Source organism: Chiloscyllium plagiosum, unplaced genomic scaffold, assembly GCF_037043375.1.
Source record: "Chiloscyllium plagiosum isolate Xiang-an unplaced genomic scaffold, Cpla_swu_hap1 HiC_scaffold_27, whole genome shotgun sequence".
In the NCBI taxonomy this organism is placed as follows: domain Eukaryota; kingdom Metazoa; phylum Chordata; class Chondrichthyes; order Orectolobiformes; family Hemiscylliidae; genus Chiloscyllium; species Chiloscyllium plagiosum.
In genome coordinates this window covers 90,678,274-90,705,784 of record NW_028270165.1, presented here as the reverse complement: position 1 = coordinate 90,705,784, position 27,511 = coordinate 90,678,274, and the positions used below count along the sequence as shown (strand labels likewise).

At 45.4% G+C, this 27,511-nt stretch overlaps 2 protein-coding genes across 3 annotated transcripts in view; one reads left to right on the top strand and one right to left on the bottom strand.

Annotated features, from left to right (window-relative positions):
* LOC148144988 (uncharacterized) overlaps positions 1-16,321 on the top strand; it is a 144,761-nt gene extending 128,440 nt beyond the window's left edge. The window contains exons 1-2 of one of the 2 annotated variants that reach the window (XM_087975523.1): positions 6,693-7,029; positions 13,472-16,321. In XM_087975523.1, coding sequence (XP_087831649.1) covers positions 13,863-15,503 — 1,641 coding nt within the window. In that variant the 5' untranslated portion in view covers positions 6,693-7,029; positions 13,472-13,862 and the 3' untranslated portion in view covers positions 15,504-16,321. Of the gene's footprint in view, positions 1-6,692; positions 7,030-13,471 lie in introns of those variants that run through there. The other variant, XM_087975524.1, reaches the window with a different exon arrangement.
* The window catches only part of LOC148144987 (uncharacterized), a 518,924-nt gene that overhangs the window by 481,948 nt on the left and 9,465 nt on the right, over positions 1-27,511 (bottom strand). The gene's annotated exons all lie outside the window — the stretch shown is intronic.

Below are 27,511 nucleotides of genomic sequence, written 5' to 3'. Positions count from 1 at the left end.
AAAAGGCATTTGATAGGGTTGAATGGTCATATTTGTTTTACACATTGGAAAGGTTTGGCGTTGGTCAGGTGTTTACCAAATGGGTCTCAACATTGTATAGTGATCCCAAAGCAGTTGTGGTTACCAATGGATTAGGTTCGGATAGCTTCAGTGTGGGTAGGGGCTGCCGTCAGGGATGTCCCCTCGCGCCATTGTTATTTACACTAATAATTGAATCACTAGCAGAAGCTATACGAGCTGATCCTAATATAACGGCCCCGAGGATTGGTACAGGTAAACATAAAATTACCCTTTATGCAGATGATGTTCTTCTATTCCTCAGTAATCCTCTGATGTCCGTACCTCGCCTAATCCAAGTTATTAATACATTTAGCGCATTCTCAGGCTACAAAATTAATTTTTCAAAATCGGAGGCTATGCCAATGGGTGGCCTTGCTATGACACCCCACTTAGTGGACGGATCCCTTTTTCCCTTTCCTTGGTCCCTGGAGGGCTTCTTATATTTAGGCATTTTTATTACTCCAGTATTTGGTCAGTTGTATAAGGCTAATTTTGTGCATTTACTGGAAGGGATAAGGCAGGACCTCCAGCGATGGGGAGTCCTTCCAATTTCCTGGTTGGGTAGAATAGCATTAATCAAAATGAATGTCCTGCCCCGTCTCCTATATCCTATGAGAATGCTTCCGGTGATGCTGCCGAGGACGGCTCTATGTAAATTATATGGCTGGCTGGAATCATAGACGGCCCCTCATTAAGCTGAAGAAGCTACAGCTTCCACAGACAAGGGGAGGATTGGACTTCCCAGACTTTAGGAAATATCAGTTAAGTTCTCTATTAAGTTACATAGCTGATTGATTGTGGATCAGACAAGACCCAATCTGGTTGGACATCGAGGCCTCTCAAGTAAAATACCCACTTATTAACCTTTTATTTTCAGACAAGAGGAAAATCGTTACAGATCACTGTAAAAACCCTATAACACTAAACACAATTAAGGCTTGGAATATAATGCGGCAAAATGAGGGCAACTCACATAAAACATCCCCCTATGCACCGATAGTGGGAGCATGGGGATTCCAACCAGGGTTGACAGATGCCACTTTTAAACTCTGGAGATCCAGGGGTATCTCATGTTTAGGGGATCTATTTAAAGATGGGGTCCTGATGTCTTTTGAACAGCTGCGTCAGAAATTTGGATTACCTAATGGAGACCTCTTTCGATACTTTCAAATTCGAGATTATATACAGAAGAAGACTACGTTATTAGATAGTCTTTATAAATCAGATAGAGAATGTAGTGTCCTTCAACCAGTGGGGGTATCTTCCGCCAGTACTATTTATCATTTACTACATGATGAAGTATCGGGAGATATGGATAATCTGCTTAAAACATGGGATCAGGATTTGGGACTAGAAATCTCTATAGAAACATGGAATGATATTTGGGAAAATGCTAGAAGAATTATTATTTGTAACAGAAACCAGGCTATCCAGCTGAAGATACTTCATAGGGCCCATATAGCACCGGTTCGACTGGCAAAATTTAAGGCAAGAGCATCTCCAATGTGTCCTAAATGCAAAATAGAGGTGGGCACTCTTACACATTGCCTATGGACCTGTCATAAGATCCGTAGATATTGGACTAAAGTAGCAAGTACCCTGACAGAAATTTTAGGAACGGAAATTAAAGTGGACCCTGTATCTCTCCTTTTGGGCTTTTCGAACTTTCCCTCCCTGGACATGTACGGGAAGAGACTATTTTCTATTCTTTCTTTCTGTGCAAGGAAAAACTGGGTGGCTGAGGGCCCCCCTGGACGTTCAAATTGACACAGATTAATTATGGAATGTATTCCCCTTGACTTCCTCACAAATATAGTGCAGCGAAAGACCGAATTATTTTATAAAATATGGCAGCCCTTCTTGAGTTACATAAATACAGATATTTCGGCTATCCTAACAAGGGCTTTTATTTAATTGAGATTACAAACCTGGCTGGGCCGGGGCCCCTCGGGAGAGGAATCCCGCACGAATACGGGTTTTATTACATCTGATGTTAACACATTCCGAGCATGTAAGAGACTTAAATATACAATCTGGTTAGTTGTAGGTTAGATTAGTAGACAGTTGAGTTTTGTTTTTTTTCTGTTTCGGGTTTTTTATCTTTTCTTTCTTGTTAAACTTTGGCTATTGTATATCAATGTTTATATCTGAGAGTTTTGTTTATTTTTGTAAACTTGTAAAAATGTTAAATTTCTAATAAAAATATCGATATAAAAAAAGCTGCTCATTTCTTTCCGCCTCCTGCACTAAGTTTAGAACACAGAACAATACAGCGCAGAACAGGCCCTTCGGCCCTTGATGTTGCGCCAACCTGTGAACTATTCTCAGCTCATTCCCTGACACTATCCCAATATCATCCATGCGCTTATCGAAGGATTGTTTAAATCTCCCTAATGTGGCCGAGTTGACTACCTTAGCAGGTAGGGCATTCCACACCCTTCCCACTCTCTGCATAAAGAACTTGCCTCTGACACCTGTCTTTAATCTATCACCCCTCAATTTGTAGTTATGCCCCTAATACAAGCTGACTTCACCATTCTAGGAAAAATTCTTTCACTGTCTACCCTATCTAATACTCTGATCATCTTATATGTCTCTATCAAATCCCCCCTTAGCCGCCTTCTTTCCAATGAGAACAGATCCAAGTCTCTCAGCCTTTCCTCATAAGACCCTCCCTCCAGACCAGGCAACATCCTGGTAAATCTCTTCTGCACCTTTTCCAATGCTTCCCACATCCTTCCTGAAATATGGGGACCAGAACTATACACAATATTCCAAGTGTGGCTGCACCAGCGTTTTGTATAGTTGCAGCATGATATTGCGGTTCCGGAACTCAATCCCTCTTCGAATGAAACCTAACACACCGTATGCCTTCTTAACAGCACTATCCACCTGAGTGGCAATTTTCAGGGATCTATGCACATGGACTCCAAGATCACTGCCTTCCTGTTATTCTTCCCAAAGTGAATCACCTCACATTTAGCTGCATTGAACTCCATTTGCCACCTCTCAGTCCAATTCTGCAGTTTATCCAAGTCCCCCTGCAACCTGTAACATTCTTCCAAACTGTCCACTACTCCACCGACTTTAGTGTCGTCTGCAAATTTACTAATCCATCCACCTATGCCTGTGTCTAAGTCATTTAAAAAATGACAAACCGCAGTAGTCTGAAAACTGATCGTTGTGGTACACCACTAGTAACCGGACTCCAGGCTGAATATTTTCCATAAACCACCACTTCCTGTCTTCTTTCAGAAAGCTAGTTTGTAATCCTCAATCCAATGTCTCTGCATTTTCTCCAATAGCCTACCATGTGGAATTTTATCAAAGGCTTTACTGAGGTCCATGTACACCATGTCAACTGCCCTACCCTCATCTCCATGCTTGGTCACCTTCTCAAAAAACTCAATGAGGTTTATGAGACACGATCTGCCCTTGATGAAACAGTGTTGACTATCTGAAATCAAATTGTTGCTTGCTAGATGATTATTAATCCTATCTCTAATATTCCTTTCCAAAAGCTTTCCTTCAACAGACGTAAGGCTCACTGGTCTATAATTACCTGGGTCATCTCTGCTGCCCTTCTTGAACAAGGGCACAACATTTGCAATCCTCCACTCTGGTACTAAATCGGTAGACAATGACAACTCAAATATCAAAGCCAAAGGCTCTGCCCTCTCCTCGCTAGCTTCCCAGAGAATCCTTGGATAAATCCAATCCGCCCTAGGGCACTTGTCTCCTCTCACTCCTTTTCTAGAATAGATAACACCTGTGTGCAACTAACCTCAATCCTTTCGAGTCTCATATCTCGTACCTCATTCTTCTCCTCGACAATATTCTCCTTTTCCTGAGTGAAGACCGATGAGAGATATTCATTAACACCTCTCCAATCTCCACAGGGCCCACACTCAACTTCCCACTTCTGTCTTTGACTGACCCTATTCCTACCCTAATCATCCTTTTATTCCTCACATACCTATAGAAAGCTTTAGGGTTCTCCTTTATGTGTTAAAGACTGCTCATGTCCTCTCTTTGCTCTTAACTCTCTCTTTAAACCCTTCCGAGCTGATCTGTAACTCTCCATCGCCTCATCTGAACCATCTTGCCTCATCAACACATGAGCCTCCTTCTTCTTTGTAACAAGAGATGCAATTTCTGTTGTAAACCACGGTTCCCTTACCTTATCACTCCCTGCCTGACAGGGACATACCTATCAAGGGCACACTATATCTGTTCCTTAAACCAGCTCCACACTTCAATTGTTCCCATCCCCTGCATTTTGCTACCCTATTCTATGCATCCTAAGTCTTGACTAATTGCATTATAATTGCCCTTGCCCCATCGATAACTCTTAACCTGTGGCATGTTCCTATCCCTTTAAATTGCTATATGAAACCTAACTGAATTATCGTCACTCTCTCCAAAGTGTTCACCTTCCACTAAATCAAACATCTGGCCTGATTCATTACCAAGCACCAGATCCAGTGTGACCTCCCCTTTTGTCGGCCCTTCGACATACTGTGTCAGAAAGCCTCTCCTTGGTCAAATGAACACTAGGATTATGGTTTGCTTCAGCAAGGTTTCACACTTTAATTTGTAACGGCCGGGAAAAGATTTGTCCAGCAAGACAGATATTAAAAGATTCTGTGTTCCTTGGAGAAACTGCGTGATTAACTTGGAATAAAATATCAATTTTCATATGTTTCTTAAGAGACAGTACAGCCTTAATTACAGAGTAAATCCAATAAAATGTAATAAAATTACATAATGGACAACAGATTAACCCAATGATATTTCCTGGGAAATAATGTTGTTTCACACGCATTATCTCCTCATACCTGTGCTTCAAGGTTAGCTAGGATGGTCAGTAATGTCCTATCTAGCTTAATTAGATCCATACTATGAAGAAGGCATTGTTTGCTTAATCTGTGATTCAGTTAGCTCAGGAATGCAGAAATGCAGCTTTTAGCTATTTTAAACACAGTGTTAATTTGCAGCCTGAAAACATGTTTTATATTACTTTATATTGAGATGCCATTTTGTGTTTAATAAAAGCTCCTGACAACAGCCTAAATCTAGGTATTAGATCCTCATCTGGTGTGGATCTACTCCGTCACTCAAAACAAAACTAGATTTACAATTTAAGGTCATACATGCTATTCTGCTCAATTAATCCAGTTGATTTTTTTTGTTTAAAAATGTGAAAATTTCATGAACAGTTCTTCCAGTTAATCACTGAATATTCAAATTTCTCTTCAAAATTAAAGATCATAACAAAACTGGGTGTCATTGTGGGATTTTGAATCTGGAGGGTGTGCTTGTGAAGCTTGAATGAACAATATTTCAAAGTGAATGTTATCGTGTTCAGTACTAAGACTTTCTGGAGATGAAAAATTTGCCCTTGTGTATTTTGCAACACTTAACCAAGGTCAGTTCCATAGAATATGCAGTCAGGTTGATGTGAGAGTTAAGAGCTGGGGAAAAAACATCAGACATAATGGAGGCAGGAGCACAGCAATTAGAGTTAGAAAGTTAGCCAAAAGTATAAAAACAGGAAGGAAAGTTTTGTCACTTTGTTAACTTTTTAAAGAAAAGCTGTGTTGGTTCTGTAAAAAATGAGTCTGGGGATTCAATAACGGAGGATAAAGAGATGGCAGATGAATTGAAAAGAGCTTGAATCTGTCTTCAGCAGCGAGGATACAAGTAACAGGTTAGAACTAGCTGGAAATCAGGAAATGAAAGGGAAGGAGGAACTGAAGACAATTACAATTACCAGGGAGGTAGTACTGAGTAAACTGTTGGAACTACAAGCTCACAAGTCCCAGGGGTCCAAAGGATTTCATTCTAGACCCTTAAATAAAAATTAGCTAGTGATATTGTTAATGCATTGGTTTTAATTTTCCAAACCTTATTAGTTTCAGGGGAGGTTTCTGTAGATTGGAAAACTCCCTTCTTCAAAAAGGTAGACCGAGAACAGGAAACTGCAGATCATTTACCTTAACATATGTCATAGGGAAAATGTTCAAAGCTATGATTAAAGATGTGATGACAGGGCACTTGTACGGTTTCAAGGTAATCAGGCAGCGTGAATGTGTTTTTGTCAATGGAAATAATGTTGTAATAATGTTTTGAAGAATGTCTCTCCCAACTGCGACTGAGTTGATAAATCTCATGTACCGACAGGGAATGGAATCCGTTAGCACAGTCCCCGCGTTTCCACGACTTCTCTTCGTTCTGGTGTCCTTTTGGCTCCCGGATTCTGATGAACAATTGAAACTGTGATCACACTCAGGAAATGTGTGCAGTTACTCCCTGCTGCGAATACTATAATGTTACTTCAGTCTGTGTAACTGGTTACAGCTCCATCCCATAGACAGCTCACTGGGGCACACTCTCTCTCGACAAGGGCAAAAGACATACAAAAGTGGAGTAACCAGACAAAATGCAGAAGCAATAAAATCTCGAACCACAGGGGAAAAAAATCTGTCAATAACAGCAGCAGCCTCAAAGAGCATACTGCGCATGTTTGCCGGTGTCAGCAATGCAGTGCGCATGCTCGCTGGTGTCAGCAAAAAAATAGTGCGCATTCGAATCGCTATTGGCAAAAGAGGCGCGGGACCTTCTTTTGATTGACCAATAAGAAGCACAGGAGGACCGGAAGGACATTTGTCCTCCTGCCAATGAGAGGCACCCCATTGTCTGAATGCAGAAGTTGGACCATGAGGTTCTGAAGCTACTGCTGCTCGTGTCTGAATGAACATTGAGCTTCATCCCAGACTGCACATTCCTTCCTCTGTCCATTATCTATGAGTACCGCACTCTCTTCTCTTGCCACCTTTTCCATGTATTTTTTTCATTCTGGGATTCAGTTGTTGACTTGCAGCAACTAAAAGGAAAGAGTGAGTCGGGATGCGGACAGACTCTGGAAACGTTGCGCCAGGTCTGTGTCTCAATTGGCAAAATACACAGGTAGGTGGCTGGAAGAACACAGCAAGCCAGGCAGTATCAGGAGGTGGAGAAGTCAACGTTTCAGGTGTAATCCTTCTTCAGTACTGGGGATGGGTTTAGGGGGCGATGCAGATAAAGGGCTGGTTGGTGAAGTGGGGATAGATGTAGGAGAAAGTGAGGTCTGCAGATGCTGGAGATCAGAGCTGAAAATGTGTTGCTGGAAAAGCGCAGCAGGTCAGGCAGCATCCAGGGAACAGGAGAATCGACGCTTCGGGCATACGCCCTTCTTCAGGAGCATCCAGGATTCCTGAAGAAGGGCTTATGCCCGAAGCGTCGATTCTCCTGTTCCCTGGATGCTGCCTGACCTGCTGCGCTTTTCCAGCAACACATTTTCAGCTGGGGATAGATGTAGACAGGTAGAGGGTTCGACCTAGGCAAAAGGGAGGACTGCAGATGCTGGAAACCAGAGTTTAGATCAGAGTGGTGCTGGAAAAGCACAGCAAGTCAGGTAGCATCCGAGAAGCTGGAAAATCGACGTTTCGGGCAAAAGCCCTTCATCAGGAATTTCCCTAGAGCAGGGGAGTCCAAAGCTAGAGGACATATGTTTGAGGTGAGAGGGGAATGATTTAAAAGAGACGTGAAGGATAACTTTTTCACATAGACAGTTTTGCATGCATGGAACGAGCTGCCAGAGGAATTGGTGGAGGCTGGTACAATTATATTTAAAATGCATCTGGCTGGGTACATGGAACCGTGAGGGTCACATGCTGGCAAATGGGACTAGATTAATTTTGGATATCTGGTCATCATGGACAAGTTGGGCCAAAGGGTCTGTTTCCATGCTGTATGGCTCTTAATCGTCTTTGGTGAAAGCAGAGGTGTGGTTGTGAAGACTAGACTTTCAGAGCAGCTTTCGAAGATGTTTTGCCCTTACTGGGAGCAGAAGAATACAATGAAATCTTGCATTTGTGAGATAGCAACTGAGTAAAGGGAGTACATCTGCGATTTTGGTGAAAAATGGGAATTCATTGCACTATGGGGATGAAGCCCTACCCTATCCAGTTATTTCAGCTGGTGGATGAGACTCGGCAGTTCACGCAGGCAGTCAATCCAGTAATATTTTGTAAGTTCCATTTTGGAAATACAACCAGTCTGATTCAAGATTGGGATACAGACAGACTCTGACCTCACACCTTTAATGCATTGTCTAAGCTGAGATGACACCTTTTGTTATAAAACCTTAAGTTATCTCAAGAAAGTGTCTTACAGGAAGTTCTGGGATTTACATATTAATGATACCTGCAACCCATTCTGAAATATGAAAGGCTTAACAATCCAGGTTTGTTCAATATATCATTTCAGTGGCAGGACACCATAATGTTTTTCTATAAATTCTGTGCCTTATGATGTTATTCTCCACAACCATCTGATGAAGGAGCAGCACTCCAAATGCTAGTCCTTCCAAATAAACCTGTTGGACGATAACCTGGGTGTGTGTGATTAATTTTTTTTAAACTTTGTACAGGGTTAGGGTGGATTGACCATGCTAAAGTGCTCACTGTGTCCAGGGAGGTGCAGGTTTGTGTGACTTGGCTGTGCTAAATTACACATAGTGTCCAGGAATGGATTGGTCATGCTAAATTACCTGTAGTGCCCAGGAATGTGCAGGTTAGGGTTAATTGGCCAGGCTAACTTATCCAGAGTGAAGAGGGGCCTTTTGGTTCGCGATTGATCTAAAGAATCAATGGAAAGTGGTCTGTACAAAGCAAGGTTATCCGTTTAATAAGGCATCTTGACACAATTCTGTCCAGCAACACAGCGGTTAAAGCTTCAAAAATTACACATTATTTATTTAAGTTTTTTTAAGAGACAGTACAGCCTTAATTACAAGAAAATACCAATCAAATGTAGTAAGGTGACATGATTTACAGCAGGTTAATCCAATGATATTTCCTGGGAAAGGGGTCTTAATTACGTATAGCATCGTGCCATGGTAGCAGCTGAAGGTTAGTTCAAATGGTCAATTAACATGTCAGTGTTCATTTTAAACAAACTCCATTGTCCTCTTATCTTTGGATTTTAGCTTAATTCTGCAAAACAGCAGGACAAGTTCACAGAGTTCAATCATTATTCTCAGCCATTTTGTTGTATTATTTGAAATTGAAAAGCCATTTTGTGGTTAGTAAAAATCTATATATACTTGTTGCATCTGACAATAACCTAAATTCAAATTTTAGATCCTCACCTGAAGCATCAGAGTCTGAGAGGTGACCTTCTAGACGTTTGTAAGAGGCATGGATATGGTGAATACCCAAGGTCTTTACCCCAGGGTAAGGGAGTCCAAAGCTCGAGGGCGTATGTTTGAGGTGAGAGGGGAATGATTTCAAAGGGACCTGAGGGGCAACTTCACGCAGAGAGTGGTGCATGTATGGAGCGAGCTGCCAGAGGGAGTAGTGGCGGCTGGTACAATTACAACATTTGAAAAGCATCTGGATGGGGATGTGAATACGAAGAGTTCAGAGGGATATGGGTGACATGCAGACAAGTGAGACGAGATGAGTTTTGGATATCTGAACAGATGAATTGGACCAAAGGGTCTGTTTCTGTGTTGTATGACACTAATCGTCTTTGGCGAAAGCAGAAGTGTGGTTGTGAAGACTGGACTTTCAGAGCAGCTTTCAAAGATGTTTTGTCCTTCCTGGGAGCAGAAGAAGATTAGATTATTTACAGTGTGGAAACAGGCCCTTCGGCCCAACAAGTCCACACCGACCCGCCGAAGCGCAACCCACCCATACCCCTACATTTACCCCTTTTAACGTAACACTACGGGCAATTTAGCATGGCCAATTCACCTGACCCGCACATCTTTGTGACTGTGGGAGGAAACCGGAGCACCCGGAGGAAACCCACGCAGACCCGGGGAGAATGTGCAAACTCCACACAGTCAGTCGCCTGAGTCAGGAATTGAACCCGGGTCTCTGGTGCTGTGAGGCAGCAGTGCTAACCACTGTGCCACCGTGGCGCCCAACAATGAAGTTACAATGAAATCTTGCATTTGTGAGACAGCGACTAAGTGAGTGAGTACATCCCAGATTTTGGTGGAAAGTGGAATTTCATTGCACTGTGGGGATGAAGCCATACCCTATGCAGTCATTTCTGCTGGTGGGTGAGACCAGACCTCAAGACTAGGGGGATTAGATTTAGGACAGAGATGAGGAGGAGAAAGTGAGGACTACTGCTTTTCCTGTGGTGCAGTGAATCTATGGAATTCTCTTCATTAAGTATATTCAAAATGGGTTTTTGCATGGTTGGGGAATTAAGGGTAGTTGGGGCAATGCTGCGAGGAGGAGCTGAGACGATGGATAGATCGGCCATGATCACAATGAAGAACGGGGCAGGCTAGATGGGCAAAATGGCTGACTCCTTTTATTACTGTGAAACTATTTCCCAGAGCTAACCCACCTAATCTGCACATCACTGGGCACTACGGGTAATTTAGCATAGCGAATCTACTCTAACCTGCACCTACCTGGACACCATGGGTAATTTAGCACAGCCAATCCAACCAAATCCGCACAACACTGAACACTGGGTAATTTAACATGGTCAATCCACCCGAACCTGGACAAAGTTAAACATCACACAACACCAGGTTATAGCCCAATGGGTTTATTTGGAAGTACTCGCTTTTGGAGCACTGCTCCTTCATCAGGTGGTTGTGGAGTACAAGATCATAAGGCACAGAATTTATGGAAGAAGATTATAGTGTCCTGTCACTGAAATGATATATTGAACAAATCTGGATTGTTACCTCTTTCATCTTTTACAGTGGGTTGCAACTATCATTCATATGTAAATCTCGATAACATAAGGTTTTATAACGAAAGGTAACAACATCTGGGCGGCATGATGGCTCAGTGGTTCTTAATTCTGCCTCACAGCACTTGGGACCCAGGTTCAATTCCAGCCACTGGCCACAGTCTGTGTTGAGTTTGCATATTCTCCCCATGTCTGCATGAGATTTCTCCAGGTGCTCCGGTTTCCTCCCACAATCCAAAAGTATGCAGGTTAGGTGAATTGGCCAAGCTTAAATTGCCCAGTGTGTTACATGCATTGGTCAGGGGCAAATATGGGGAATGGGGGCTGGTGGGTTACTCTTTGGAGGGTTGGGGAACCAAAACTTCAGCAGAGCTGAGAACAGACCAACATCTTACTCTGTGGGAACAGGGAGATCAACAGAGGACAGAGAAACCAGGACCTGAAATCCGACCTGACACCGGATTACTGTGATCAGTGTTTTGATTTGCAATGCCAACCCTCTACCTTCACCTAGCTTCCCGTTTGACTACCCCCTCGATATTCAAGATCCAATCCTTGTCGTCCTGAAGCCATGTCTCTGTAAGGAGTCTCAGATCATAATGATTCTCTTCAATGTGTGCAGTCAATTCATTCACTTTTGTAACAGTGCAGCACACATGCAGACACACTGTTTTCGGTTTACATTTTAATGATCTTTGCAATCCAGTTTTAATTGCTGGGACATTTACTCTCCTTGTCTCCATCATTCTGTGATGTTCATTCCCCACATCACTACATTGCTCACTTGCCTTGATTGGGATTGGCCGTGCGAAATTACCCATAGTGCCCAGGGATGTGCAGGTTAGGTGTATTTGTCAGGGGAATGGGTCTGGGTGGGTTCCCCTTCAGAGGGTCGGTGTGGACTCGTTGGGCCGAGTGGCCTGCTCCCACACTGTGGGGATTCTCTGAAGCGAAGGGATGTTAGCAAATGGTGCAGGGCAGCGCAGGCGCAGTGCGTGCGCCCGGCTTGGCCCCGCCCATCTGCTCCTTTCGTGACGTCACAACGCGGAAGTGACACTGAATGAATGAAAACCCTTCCGTCTGGGCAAATCCTGGGGCGGGAAAATCTGTTCACTTGTAGCAACGGGAGTGAAACCAGGGAGGGAGCAGACCCTGTCAACTCAGGTATGGGAGTTAATTACCAGGTGAGGAGGACAGAGATTGGGAGGAGGAGATATCTTTTCTGTTTTCCTTTTCAAATGCACCCGATTTCCACAAGTAAATGCAACAGGTATAAGTGCAGCACATGCAGCTTCAAACCGGCTGTGCATCCTCTGTTCTTCCTCTGCCTTGGCTCCAGCACTTTTTTGGCTTTCTTTCCCTCCCCCCTCAGCTGCCCGGTGTTCATACCTCAATGTTTTCCCGGTTGTCTTTTGTGGGCTTTGAAAACTTTCCCAATCGTCTGGATACAGGATTTGGGAGATTATGTTGTAGCTGTCCAGAACATTGGTTCGGCCACATTTGGAATATTGTGTGCAGTACTGGTCTCTCTGCTGTAGGAAGGATGTCATAGAGTCATGGATGTTGTGAAACTTGAAAGGGTTCAGAAAAGATTGGCAAGGATGTTGTCAGGGTTTGAGCTGAACAGGATGGGGCTGTTTTCCCTTGAGTACCAGAGGCTGAGGGGTGACCCTATAGATTTCTATAAAATCATGAGGGGCATGGATAGGATAAATAGACAAGGTGTTTCCCTGGAATGGGGGAGTCCAGAACTCGAGGGTAATAGGTTTAGGGTTGGGGGGAGATTTAAAAGGGCCCTAAGGGGCTACTCTTATATTCAGAGGGTGGTGCATGTAAGGAAGGAGCTGCCAGAGGAAGTGGTGGCTGGTACAATTACAGCATTTAAAAGGCATCTCGCTGGGTATATGAATAGAAAGGGTTTAGAGGGATATGGGCCAAGGGTTTAGAGGGATATGCTGTCAAATGTGACTAATGATTTAGGATATCTGATCGGCATGGATGCGTTGGACCGAAGGGACTATTTCTGTGCTGTACATCTGGTAGACAATGGTCCTCAGAATTCTGTTCCCATTAGGCTCACCCTTAACCCTATTGCACATGATCTTGGCGACAGTATCACATTCTGAAATGAGAAAAGATCTATAAATGTGCAAGGGAATAGTTCCGTTCTGGGTGTATACATGGAGTTGGATATAGTTACTGAAGTGTGTCAGTGTTAATGCCTTGATGTCTCATTTTGCTCCCACCTTCTCGGGGTCGTTAACCATTTTGTGTCTGGTCCTTCCTCAAGAAGCTGCATTGCAGATTCACCCTGAATGGACACTTTATTTTTGCTTCCCAAAATCAGACCTGCTCACTCTCAGCAGGATCCCAATGTTGTGAAAGATATTAACTTTCAGGTGGAGGTATCCAAAATTCAGAGAGATGTCAGTCTTGATGTTTTTGCTTTTTCTGCCCCTGTAAGATCCTGAATCAGCACCTTCAGGGGAATTAGTTAGAGCGGAGTGAGAACAGAGGGGGAGAGAGAGTGGGATGGTGCTTTCAATTTTGTGAAACAACAAAAGAATATTCCACAGAAAGTAGAATTGCTTGTTCTGAATTTCTACCCTGCACTGATAATCCCTTTTGTAATCCCTTTTTGCAGAGTATTTGAAAATCTGAAGACTGAAGTTTCAAAATCAAAGAATGAAGGGCTTACGCCCGAAACATTGACTCTCCTGATCCCCGGACGCTGCCTGACCTGCTGTGCTTTTTGACTCACTGTCCAGCGTCTGCAGTCCTCACTTTGATGTCAATGTCTGACAGTCACTCAATCCAATGGGACCACAACGATTTTTGACTGTGATTTCTGTGAGAGGAATCAATGCTTTTTGGTTCCTGTTTGAGGACGTTTTCAGCATCAGTGGGACTGGACGAGAGACCCAATTGTGGCAGCACAGTGTGTGTGGAGCCTGAAACAGTTTTACGGCCTGGAAAGGGGATTTCACAGCAGGGAGGGGCTCCCCATGTGTTTGTGAGCAGCTGAAGCTGTGGCCATGGAGAAACCTGAGGAATCTCACCCCGTGGAGAAACCGTGGAAGTGTGGCGACTGTGGGAAAGGCTTCCGTGTCCCGTCTGCCCTGGAGACTCATCGGCGCAGTCACACCGGGGAGAGGCCATTCCCGTGCACCGACTGCGGGAAGGCCTTCAGACATTCCTCCCACCTGCTGACCCACCAGCGGGTCCACACAGGGGAAAGGCCCTTCAGCTGCCCAGATTGTGGGAAGGCCTTCAGACATTCCTCCACCCTGCTGAGACACCTGCGTGTCCACACCAGAGAGAGGCCCTTCAGCTGCCCAGATTGTGGGAAGGCCTTCAGACATTCCTCCACCTTGCTGACACACCAGCGTGTCCACACCGGGGAGAGGCCCTTCAGCTGCCCTGAGTGCGGGAAGGCCTTTACCCAGGTCTCCTCCCTGATGAGGCACCAGCGGGTCCACACTGGGGAAAGGCCCTTTAGCTGCCCCGAGTGCGGGAAGGCCTTTACCGACATCTCCTCCCTGATGAGGCACCAGCAGACCCACACTGGGGAGAGGCCGTTCACCTGCTCTCAGTGCGGGAAGGGCTTCACCCGCTCCTCCAACCTGCGGAGCCACCAGTGGGTCCACACGTGGGAAAGGCCCTTCAGCTGCCCCAAGTGTGGGAAGGCCTTTACCCAGGTCTCCTCCCTGATGAGGCACCAGCGGGTCCACACTGGGGAAAGGCCCTTTAGCTGCCCAGAGTGCGGGAAGGCCTTTACCCACGTCTCCTCCCTGATGAGGCACCAGCGGGTCCACACCGGGGAAAGGCCCTTCAGCTGCCCTGAGTGTGGGAAGGCCTTCAGCAATTCCTCCACCCTGCGGAGCCACCAGCGCGTCCACACGGGGGAGAGGCCCTTCAGCTGCCCCGAGTGTGGGAAGGCCTTTACCAACGTCTCCGCCCTGCAGAAGCACCAGCGTATCCACACGGGGGAGAGGCCCTTCAGCTGCCCCGAGTGTGGGAAGGCCTTTACCAACGTCTCCGTCCTGCAGAAGCACCAGCGGATCCACACGGGGGAGAAGCCCTTTAGCTGCCCCGAGTGCGGGAAGGCCTTTACCGACGTCTCCTCCCTGATGAGGCACCAGCGGGTCCACACTGGGGAAAGGCCCTTCAGCTGCCCCGAGTGTGGGAAGGCCTTCAGTGATTCCTCCTCCCTGCTGAAGCACCACTGGGTCCACACGGGGAAGAGGCCGTTCACCTGCTCTCAGTGCGGGAAGGGCTTCACCCGCTCCTCCAACCTGCTGAGCCACCAGCGGATCCACACGGGGGAGAGGCCCTTCAGCTGCTCTCAGTGCGGGAAGGCCTTCAGCGATTCCTCCAACCTGATGATCCACATGCGTGTCCACACCGGGGAGAGGCCGTTCACCTGCTCTCAGTGCGGGAAGGGCTTCACCCGCTCCTCCAACCTGTGGAGCCACCAGCGGGTCCACACGGGGGAGAGGCCCTTCAGCTGCCCCGAGTGTGGGAAGGCCTTCAGCACATCCTCCACCCTGCTGAGACACCAGAGGATCCACACCGGGGAGAGGCCGTTCACCTGCTTTCAGTGCGGGAAGGGCTTCTCCTGCTCCTCCCACCTGCTGACCCACCAGCGAGTTCACGTGCCATTGCAGGGGGATTGAAGGAATGATGGCCGAGTGCCAATATCGATTGGACCATCAACCCACTGTGGTGTAAAATTATGTCCCAATACATGTGTGAATCATAATGCAACACATGTATTGGGCCAAGCAGTGGAATGTGGTGAAAGGGTTAAAATTGTGTCCCAATACATGTGTGAATCTAACCGAAAATGGAAGGTGTCGCTTCGTCCCGTGTGAATCTTATTATACACCTTCCCGTGTGAATCTTCTTATCTGTATGTAACCAGAATGGAATGTGTTTTTTAGCCTTGCTCTGCTGTTCACATGAATGTTTATATCTGGAAAAGAGTATATCAGCTGGAAAAGTCTCCAGTTCGGTAGAGTCTGCTCCGGGGTTGCGTTTAACCGCCGAGCGTGGGTTGTTGGCAACCGCTCTACGAGAACTGACGGCTCCCAGTTCCGGTAACACGTAGAGTGAGTATAAACCAGACCCGTTGTAAGTACGAGACCTGGTTGTGGCGACGCTGCGGGGAATAAAACACTTATATTCTAGCAGACTCGCCTCTTGGCTGTTTGTTCTGTGTCAGACTACTTTCCTGCGAGCCTGGTCCTTGACCTTGAGAATTTTTTAAAACACCCACTTCCAGGGATTCCCGGGTTCGAATCCCGCCACGACAGATGGCAGAATTGGTATTCGGTCAGAAATGTGGAGTGCGGAATCTAACGATGAGACCGTTTCAGGGAGGGGGTGGTGCGGGGGAGAAAGCCCCCATCTGTATCACTCTCTCCCTTGTTAGGGAAGGGAACCGCCGTTGTGGGAAAGGATTCACTCAGTCGTTCCAGCTGCACCCTTTACCCGGTCTGGCCTACACGTGATTCCAGACCCACAGCAGTCTGGTTAACTCTACACTGCCCCTTCCTGGCAAATGAGCTGGGAGAAACTTACTTGGAGACAGGGTATGGGTTGAAATTGCTGAGTGAGGCAATACTTCCTCCAGGGTATGGCTGTACCAAAGATCCAATTACAAAGGGACAACTTGGTGCTGGCCAAGAGTAAAGACAGTGAGGGGGGTGGGACAAGGGGAGGTGTGGTGTGTGCACTTTCACCTTGAGTTGTTCAAAAAGCAACTGCTTTTTCTCTGCCTTTTTGCTGGGGGGATCTGAAGCTGTAACCAAGTTGGGTTGCAATAAAGGTTACCCTGAACTTACCACCGGGCTCAGACTCTCATTGAAAGCTTTGAGCTTCAAGAGGTTTTTGTTTTAAAGCTGCTCATTTCTTTCAGCCTCCTGCACTAAGTTTAGAACATAGAACAATCCAGCGCAGAACAGGCCCTTCGGCCCTTGATGTTGCGCCGACCTGTGAACTATTCTCAGTTCGTTCCCCAACACTATCCCAAAATCAACCATGCGCTTATCTAAGGATTGTTTAAATTTCCCGAATGTGACTGAGTTGACTACCTTAGCAGGTAGGGCATTCCACGCCCTTACCATTCTCTGCATAAAGAACTTGCCTCTAACATCTGTCTTAAATCTATCACCCCTCAATTCGAAGTTATGCCCCCTGACATCAGCATCCTAGGAAAGAGTCTTTCACTGTCTCCCCTATCTAATCCTCTGATCATCTTGTATGTCTCTATCAAATCCCATCTTAGCCTTCTTCTTTGCAATGAGAACAGATCCAAGTCTCTCAGCCTTTCCTCATAAGACCCTCCCTCCAGACCAGGCAACAACCTGGTAAATCTCCTTTGCTCCTTTTCCAATGCTTCCCACATCCTTCCTGAAATATGGGGACCAGAACTATACACAATATTCCAAGTGTGGCTGCACCAGCGTTTTGTATAGTTGCACCGTGATATTGCAGTTCCAGAAATCAATCCCTCTACGAATGAAACCTAACACAACGTGTGCCTTCTTAACAGCACTATCCACCTGCGTGGCAACTTTCAGGGATCTATGCACCTGGACTCCAAGATCACTGCCTTCCTGTTATTCTTCCCAAAGTGAATCACCTCACATTTAGCTGCATTGAACTCCATTTGCCACCTCTCAGCCCAATTCTGCAGTTTATCCAAGTCCCCCTGCAACCTATAACATTCTTCCAAACTGTCCACTACTCCACCGACTTTAGTGTCATCTGCAAATTTACTAATCCATCCACCTATGTCTGTGTCTAAGTCATTGATAAAAATGACAAACTGCAGTCGTCCCAAAACAGATCCTTGTGGCACACCACTAGTAACCGGACTCCAGGCTGAATATTTTCCATAAACCACCACTCGCTGCCTTCTTTCAGAAAGCCAAACTGCTAAATCACCCTCAATCCCATGCCTCTGCATTTTCTCCAACAGCCTACCATGTGGAACCTTTACTGAGGTCCATGTACACCATGTCAACTGCCCTACCCTCATCTCCATGCTTGGTCACCTTCTCAAAAAACCCAATGAGGTTTGTGAGACACAATCTGCCCTTGATGAAACCATGTTGACTATCTGAAGTCAAATTGTTGCTTGTTAGATGATTGTAAATCCTATCTCTAATATTCCTTTCCAAAAGCTTTCCTTCAACAGAAGTAAGGCTCACTGGTCTATAATTACCTGGGTCATCTCTGCTGCCCTTCTTGAACAAGGGCACAACATTTGCAATCCTCCAGTTCTCAAGTACTAAGCCTGTAGACAATGACGACTCAAATATCAAAGCCAAAGGCTCTGCTATCTCCTCCCTCGCTTCCCAGAGAATCCTCGGATAAATCCCATCCGGCCCAGGGCACTTGCCTATTTTCACTCCTTCTAGAAATGATAACATCTGTGTGCAACTAACCTCAATCCTTTCAAGTCTAATATCTCGTACCTCATTCTTCTCCTCTACAATATTCTCCTTTTCCTGAGTGAAGACCGATGAGATATTCATTAACACCTCTCCAATCTCCACAGGGCCCACATTCAACTTCCCCCTTCTATCTTTGACTGGCCCTATTCCTACCCTAATCATCCTTTTATTCCTCACATTCCTATAGAAAACTTTAGGTTCTCCTTTATTCTATTTGTTAAAGACTGTTCATGTCCTCTCTTTGCTCTTAACTGTCTCTTTAAATCCTTCCTAGCTGATCTGTAACTCTCCATCGCTTCTGAACCATCTTGCCTCATCAACACATAAGCCTCCTCCTTCTTTGGAACAAGAGATGCAATTTCTGTTGTAAACCACGGTTCCCTTACCTTATCACTTCCTCCCTGCCTGACAGGAACATATCTATCAAGGACACACAATATCTGTTCCTTAAACCAGCTCCACACTTCAATTGTTCCCATCCCCTGCATTTTGCTACCCTATTCTGTGCATTCTAAGTCTTGCCTAATTGCATTATAATTGCCCTTGCCCCATCGATAACTCTTGACCTGTGGCATGTTCCTATCCCTTTACATCGCTAAATGAAACCTAACTGAATTATGGTCATTCTCTCCAAAGTGCTCACCTTCCACTAAATCAAACACCTGGCCTGGTTCATTACCAAGCACCAGATCCAGTGTGACCTCCCCTCTTGTTGGCCCTTCAACATACTGTGTCAGAAAGCCCTCCTGCACACACGGGACTAAAACTGATCCATCCGACGTACTAGAGTGAAAGCATTTCCAGTCAATGTTGGGGAAGTTAAAGTTCCCCATAATGACCACCCTGTTCCTTTCACTCCTACCCTAAAAAATTTTGCTAATCCCCTCTTCCACCTCCCTGGAACTCTGCAGAGGCCTATAAAAAAAACTCCAAGCAGTGTGACCTCTCCTCTCCTGTTTCTAACCTCAGCCCACATTACCTCAGTAGATGAGTCCTCTTCAAAAGTTCTGTCAGCCACCGTTATACTATCCTTGACTAACAAGGCCACGCCTCTCCCTCTTTTACTACCTTGGCTGTTCTTAATGAAAGATCAAAACCCTGGAACCTGCAACATCCATTCCTCACCCTGCTCTCTCCATGTCTCCGAAATGGCCACAACATCCAAGTCCCAGGTACCTGTCCGTGCTGCAAGCTCACCTACCTTATTGTGGATACTCTGGCGTTGAAGTAGAAACACTTCAAACCACTTCGCTGTCTGCCAGCACATTCCTGTGACCCTGAAATCCTGTCCCTGTCCTTCCTACTCTCATCCTCCTGTACATTGCAGCTACACCCTCGGTTCCCATCCCCCTGCTGAGCTAGTTTAAACCCACTCGAATAGCACCAGCAAATTTCCCACCCAGGATATTAGTACCCCTCTGGTTAAAGTGAAGACTGTCCTGTTTGTACAAGTCCCACCTTCCCAGAATGAGTCCCAATTATCCTGAAAAAACCTGAAATCCTCCCTCCTGCACCATCCTTGTAGCCACGTGTTCAGCTGATATCTCTCCCTATTCCTTGCCTTGCTATCACGTGGCACGGGTAACAAACCAGAGATAACCACTCTGTTTGTTCAAGCCCTCAGCTTCCACGCTAGCAACCTGAAATCCTGCCTTACATCCCTATTCCTCTTTATTTTGTGGTTAGCACTGCTGCCTCACAGCACCAGAGCCCCCGGTTCAATCCACCCCCACCCCCCCCCGCCGCGTCTGCGTGGGTTTCCTCCCACAGTCCAAAGACATGCGAGTTAGGGTGAATTGGCCATGCTAAATTGCCCCGTAGTGTTAGGTGACGGGGAATGGGGCTGGGTGTTTTGCTCTTCGGCGGGTCGGTGTGGACTTGTTGGGCCGATGGGCCTGTTTCCACACAGTCGGGAATCTGATCTAAAGTTCTGGAATTTATATATTGATGAACTGAAACCTGCAACCCCTTCTAAAAGATGAAGGACTCAGCAGCGGTCCAGGTTTGTTCCAAATATTGCATCGGTTGCATGACACTGTGATGTTTTGCTGTTAACTCTGTGTCTTATGATCCTGCAGCACAGCGACACGCAGAAGGAGCAGCGCTGCAGAAGCTAGTGCTTCCAAATACACCTGGGTGGGCGCGGTTTACACAGAGGGGCGGGGTTTACGATCTGCATTTGGAGGGGGCGGGGCTTACGCGTCACCTTGGAGGTGGAGGGGCGGGACCAGGGGGCGTGGCCATCCCGAATCCGGAAGTATGCACGCGGCCTGTTTCCTCCGCTGGAGCTTTGGCTGCAGCAAGTAAGGTAAAGCTTTATCAATATTTCCTTTTACAGAGTTTGTATTTAATAACCAGTAATGGCTACTCAATATCATCAGAAAGTCCCAAAATGCAATTCATTTCAATCCAGTGCAGATAAACACTAAGAGTTAATTTTCTACGGGAATCAACAGCCTCAGCACTAAAATGGTCTCACAAGGGAACGGCTGTGAATGTTATCACTTGGGGTCCTGTTCACACAGATTCACCGATGCTGAGGCAAACGTTCTTAATTGCCTCACAGCATCCTGTTATCACTTGGTGAGCCCAGGTGTCCCTATCTTTAAGTTCTGCCCTCTTTCTGAGCCTTCCTGCCTGTTTATTTTCTAGTGCAGTAAATGTATTTAATAATTCAGCATTACATTTTAGTCTGAATGTTTAAAGACAAGTTTTAAGGCTATAGACTTTATCACCCAGATGCCCACATCCTCATTCCTCCCTTTGATTGCACCACGATCACTGAAAGTGAAGGATACTCCAAACGAATGCCCTTCAAGGTGGTCCAGCCATCAACATCCTGTAGAGTGGCACCACCATCTTCGCAGCTCATCTGGTCATATTTATCATCACCACTGACACGTGTGGGTGAGCCATCAGATCGCAAAAGGAGCATCTTCTGGGGCAAATCTTTATCACTAAGGGACCTCATAAGCCTAGCAATTAAATACCTAACAATACCAATACCGACAAACAGACATAGCTAAATTGATAAGCCAATTGTACCATCAACCCGATCTGCAGTTTCCCCAACTGGTCCCTTCAGTCATTCTGTCAAGGAATACCTGGATCTCTTCTTGTATCTTAGTAATATTGCCAGTCAGATCGGGAATGCCCATAGTGCATTTATCTCGGACAATGGTGCAGACCTCACCCTCCTGGGCCTGTATATAGTCTAAGGCATACCGCTTTCAACATGGAGTCGCTTGAACGATGGCGTGAGCTGCCAGAGGAAGTGATGGGTGCTGATACGATGACAAGTTAAAAGGCTCCTGGACGGGCATCTGAAAATGAAGGGTTCAGATGGGTCAGGGCCAAGTGATGGCAAATGCAACTGGAGTCATAGAGATGTACAGCACAGAAACAGACCCTTCGGTCCAACGCATCCTAGCTGACAAGATAGCCAACACAATTTAGTCCCAGCTGCCAGCACCCAGCCCATATAGGGACCAAGTGATGGCAAACGTGACTAGATTAATTTAGGATATCTGGGCAGGTTGGGCCAAAGGGTCTGTTTCTGCGCTCTGTGACTCTAATTGTCTTCAGTGGAATCAGGAGTGTGGTTGTGAAGGCTGGACTTTCAGAACATGTTTTGCCCTGACTGGGAGCAGAAGCGTTTGACTGAAGTGTGTTGGAGTTAATGCCTTGACGTCTCATTTTACTCCCACCTTCCCGGGGTCGATAATCATTTTGTGTCTGGTCCTTTCTCAAGAAACTGCATTGCAGGTTCACCCTGAATTGACACTTTTTTTTTTGCTTCCCAAAATCAGACCTGCTCACTCTCGGCAGGATCCCAATGTTGTGAAAGATATTAACTTTCAGGTGGAGGTATCCAAAATTCAGAGAGATGTCAGTCTTGACGTTTTTGCTTTTCTGCCCCTGTAAGATCCTGAATCAGCACCTCAGGAGAATTAGATAGAGCAGAGTGAGAACAGAGGGGGAAGAGGGTGTGTGAGTGCTTTGAATTTTGTGGAACAGCTAAAGAATAGAATATTCCACAGAAAGTAGAATTGCTTGTTCTGAATTTCTACCCTGCACTGATAGTGATGACTTTTGTAATCTGTTTTTAACAGTGTATTTGAAGATCTGAAGACTGAAGCTTCAAAATCAACAAATTTGAAGGGCTTATTCCTGAAACATTGACTCTCCTGCTCCTCTGATGCTGCCTGACCTGTTGTGCTTTTCCAGCGGCACACTGTTCGACACTGACTCTCCAGCGTCTGCAGTCCTCACTTTGACGTCAATGTCTGACAGTCACTCAATCCATCGGGACCGCAACGATTTTCAACTATGATTCTGTGAGAAGGAGCAAAGTTTTGGTTCCTGTTTGAGTACGTTTCCAGCATCCGTGGGACTGGATCATCGACCATACTGTTGCAGTGCACTGAGCGTAGACCCTGAAACAGTTATACGGTCTGGGAAGAGGAATTCACTGTGGGGAGGGGCTCCACACGCATTTGTGTGTAACTGAAGCTTCGGCCATGGAGAAACCCGAGGAATCCAGTCCTGTGGAGAAATGATGGAAGTATGGCGACTGCAGGAAAAGTTTCTGTGTCCCGTCTGTCCTGGAGACTCATCGGCGCAGCCACACCAGGGAGAGCCCGTTCCCCTGTCCCGTCTGCGGGAAGGGCTTCAGCACTTCTTCCACCCTGCTAACCCACCAGCGGATCCACACTCTGGAGACGCCCTTCAGCTGCCCAGTGTGCAGGAAGGCCTTCAGCGATTCCTCCACCCTGCTGAGGCACCAGCGGGTCCACATGGGGGAGAGGCCCTTCAGTTGCCCCGGGTGCGGGAAGAGATTTACCCAGGCCTCCAGCCTGCTGACCCTCCAGCGGATCCACAAAGGAGAGAGGCCCTTCAGCTGCCCCCTGTGCGGGAAGGGCTTCGCTAGCTCTACCAACCTCCGGAGGCACCAGGGAGTTCATGTACCATTGCAGGGGGATTGAAGGCGTGATGGCTGAGTGCCAGTATCGACTGGACTATCAACCCAGTTCCAGGGGCTCCCGGGTTTGAATCCCACTGCAGCAGATGGTGCGATACAGGTTATGGGTTGAAATTGCTGAGTGAGGCAACACTTCCTCCAGGTTAAGGCTGTACCAAGGACCCAATTACAAAGGGACAACTTGGTGGTGACCAATAGTAAAGAAGTGAGGTGGGTTGGGGGGTGGTGGGGTAGCGTGTGCGCTTTGACCTTGAACGGTTTAAAAAGCAGCTACTTTTTCTCTGCCTTTTTGCTGAGGGGGTTTGAAGCTGTAACAAAGTTGGATCTCAATAAAAGTTACCTGAATTTACCCCCCGCTCAGACTCTCATTGAAAGCTTTGAGCGCCAAGGTTTTTGTTTTAAAGCTACTCGTTTCTTTCAGCTTTCTGCACTCAGCTTCCAATGTCGCGTATCAGATGGATCAGTAAATGAGCAGCCAGTTTCGTTCGAAAGTGAATTTTTCAGGAGTGCAGAGTGTGTCATTTCATCGGCATTGTAAAGTTTACTGGCAGCATTGGGAGGTGTGGATTGTGCTCACTAGAAATTATGTGGAGGAGCCAGTGGTGGACTCGCCTGAACGAAGTTAAAAATCACACAACACCAGGTTATAGTCCAACAGGTTTATTTGGAAGTGTGAGCTTTTGGAACACTGCTGTGGAGCAGGATCATAAGACACAGATTTTATAGCAAAAGATCAGTGTCATGCAACTGATAGGATATATTAAACAAACCAAGATTGTTGTTAAGTCTTTCACCTTTTAGAATGCGTTGCAGGTTTCAGTTCATTAATATGTAAATCCCATAACATCTTTTGATTCACATTCTCAAGATGACTTCAGTTTTTTTTTTAAAAAAAAGTCACAACTCAGCCCAGATAAAGGTGTGAGGTTCGAGTCTGCCAATGTCCCAATTTTGAATCAGACTGGTTCTATTTCCAAAGCAAGAATTCATAAAATATTACATGAATTGACTGCCTGCAGACTGTGCACTTTTTGAGCAAAATTGAATGTATCTGCAAACATAATTCTGCCAATACAAATTTGCCCAAAAAGTGATGTGAGTTTATGCATGAGTGCACATAAGAGTGTGATGGAGTATATGCCTGTGAGTGTGTTGGGGGTGTATGTGTGCGTGTCTGAGAGAGCACGTGTGTATGAGTGAGGTATGAATAAAAGCAAGGGCTTGTGTTTTGCTAAAGCAAGGACGGTCAGGACTTGTACAGTTAATGGTAGGGCCCTGTGTCATGCTGTAAGAGAGACACATGGTGGGGTTCAGGTACACAGTTCTTTGAAAGTTGCTTCGCTGCGAGACAGGGTGGTTAAGAAGGCGTTTAGCACACTTGCCTTCATTGTTCACCCCATTGAGTATAGGAGTTGGGACATCATGTTGAGGTTGTACAGGATGTTGGTGAGGCCACTTTCAGAGTACTGAGTATGGTTCTCGTGTCCCTGTAATAGGAAGAATACTATTAGAGAGGGTTCGGTAAAGATTTACCAGGATGTTGCCAGGACTGGAGGGTTTGAGTTATAATGACAGGCTGGGACTTTTTTCACTGGAGCACAGGAGGTTGGGGGGTGACATCATGGAGATTGATAAAATCACGAGGAGTGGAGGTAAGGTGAAATGCAAAGGGCTCTTCCTGAGCGTTGGGGAGCTCAAGACTAGGGGGCATATTTCTTTAAAGTGACAGGAGAGAGATTTAAAAGGAACCTGAGGGGCAAAGTTTTGACAGAGGGCGGTTTACACGTGGAATGAACTTGCTGAGGATGTGGACAATGCAGGTACGTTTACAAAGTCTAAACGACATTTGGATGGGAACAGGAATAGAAAGGTTCAGAGGGATTTGGGCCAAACGCAGGCAAGTGAGGCTAGTTTAGTTTGGGAACCCTGGTCGCCATGGATGAGTTGGACCAAAGGGTCTATTTCTGTGCTGTCTACCTCTCTGAACCAGAAGTGATCTTATTGAAACCAGTAGAATTCTGAAAGGGGCTTGACAGGATTGATGCCAATAAAATGCTCCTTTGTGGTGGGAGTCATAGAATCCCAACAATGTGGAAACAGGTCATTCAGCCCATCTATTTCACACTGGCCCTCTGAACAGCATCCCACACATACCCACCCCTTTATTCAGTATTTCCCATGGCCAATCCACCCTAAGTTTCACATCCTTGGTCACTATGGGTAATTTAGCACAGCCTATCCACCCTAACCTCTACACCCTAATCTGTAAATTACCTTCTCAAAAATGTAATTTAAATGTAGAAAAATGTTAGTCTGATTCAACATTCGGGCGCAGACAGAATTCACACTTATTGTTAGAAAAGCTCTGCATTTGAATGACATTCTTGAGAAGGTAACAAAAAACAAGTTCTGGGATTAACAAACCAAAGAGCAGAAACCTATTCTAAAAGATGAAGGATTTAATCTAAAATTGTTTGATGCGTCACATTTCCATGACGCTAGACTGCTTTGGATATAAATTGTGATCATGATCTCATTCTCCAAAACTACCTGATGAAGGAGCGGCGCTCCGAAAGCTAGTGCTTCCAAACCAACCTGTTGGATTATAACCTGGTGTTGAGTGATTTTTAACTTTGTCCGTGGGAAACACATGAGTTGTGGGAGTGGTAACAGTTCTTATTTTGTGATCTATTCCAAGTGAAATTTCTCCTCTGTGCAGGCACGGGTAAACAGTTTGTTTTTGTGCTTTGTGCGAGATCAGGCTAGCAGCTTTTAAATCCTTATGTTAAGCAACAGAAGTAAACTGTCAATCAGCAATTGTATTCCGAGAGTGGTACTTCCAGCTCTGGTAATCCTGTTGCATCAACAGAGAGAGGGGGAGGATGTCACATCTCAAGAGCAGACAGAAAAGTTATTTCGCTTGTTGAGTCGGTTCCTCACTCAGATGAGACTGGATGTTGCTTTTAATGGATCATAATTAAATGCTACAATGGAACACCTTAAATTCAAGGAATTTTGAAAGTGCAAACGAACAGTAACTTTGAACAGACATGTTCTTCCATTTCTAACCTTGGTTGACCCATATGAAGCCTTTTTACTGATAGCTCCATAATCATGTTCCTGCTGGATTTTTTTCAGGGCAAACAATTTCTGGTGGGAGAAATTCTGCATCCTAGGAAGGCGGGGAAATGAGAAAAAAAGCTGTTATAAGCATTTGAACTGTGGGCCCACGAGCTCTCGTGGGAGCAGTGCATTTGCCAAAAACATTTCTGAGGAATTCTGTGTAACTGTTGGACTGAAAATAGTTTCCCCACTGAACGTTAAACAGGTATTGAGAACGTTGCTCATTATAGATTGTCTTCCTGAGGACCGGAGGAGGATTGAATTTGCCAACTTGAACCACACTTTGCAGAGAGAGGAATTTTCTCCGGATGGAATAGGTTGATGGAAGTCAACAATTGTCAGATTATTTCATGAAAATAACAGCTGGTATGGGGATCCCAGAAGAGGGGCGTCTGTAATGAGCACACAGAAACAAACCCTTCAGTCCAGGCCAACCAGATATCCTAAATTAATCTAGTGACCCATTTGCCAGCATTTGGCCCATATCCCTCTGAATTCTTCCTATTCATGTCCCTATCCAGATGCATTTTTTTCTTCGGAGAATACTTGGGTGAGAGCCAAGATATGCAATATCTCAATGTATAATAATGAAGCTCATTTATTCTGAAATTATTTCAATTAGTTGGTCAATTGGCAAATAATAGCTGCATAACTGTTGTCAATATTGATATTCAGGAAAGCTATTTTGTTTAATATATTTCCTTTGTAAAGATCTTATCCAAATTATAAAATGAATGTATTTTCATACGAAATAAAATTTGCAGTGTTTTATTAAATGGTTGAAAGTAACTTTTGCACTTAATTGCTCCGTTTGGGATTAAACATTGTGACTTAGATAAAAGTGATCTTTCATAATTTATGGTGAGTCTATTAACAAACGAATGTTGCCATTTGCTCTCAAGTTCGCTCAGATTAAATTTGAAATTCTTAAATGAGTTGAATAAGGGGTAAAAAGTAAATATTTATTGCCCTTTACTGAAATTCTCTGCTCTGCCATTGTATTTGGTTAAACAAAATATGTATCTCTCTTCATAACTTTGATATCACCACAAATCCTAGGAACCCCATCCAGAACAAACATATAAATACAAAGTAGGAGACAACAGCTTTGCTTCAC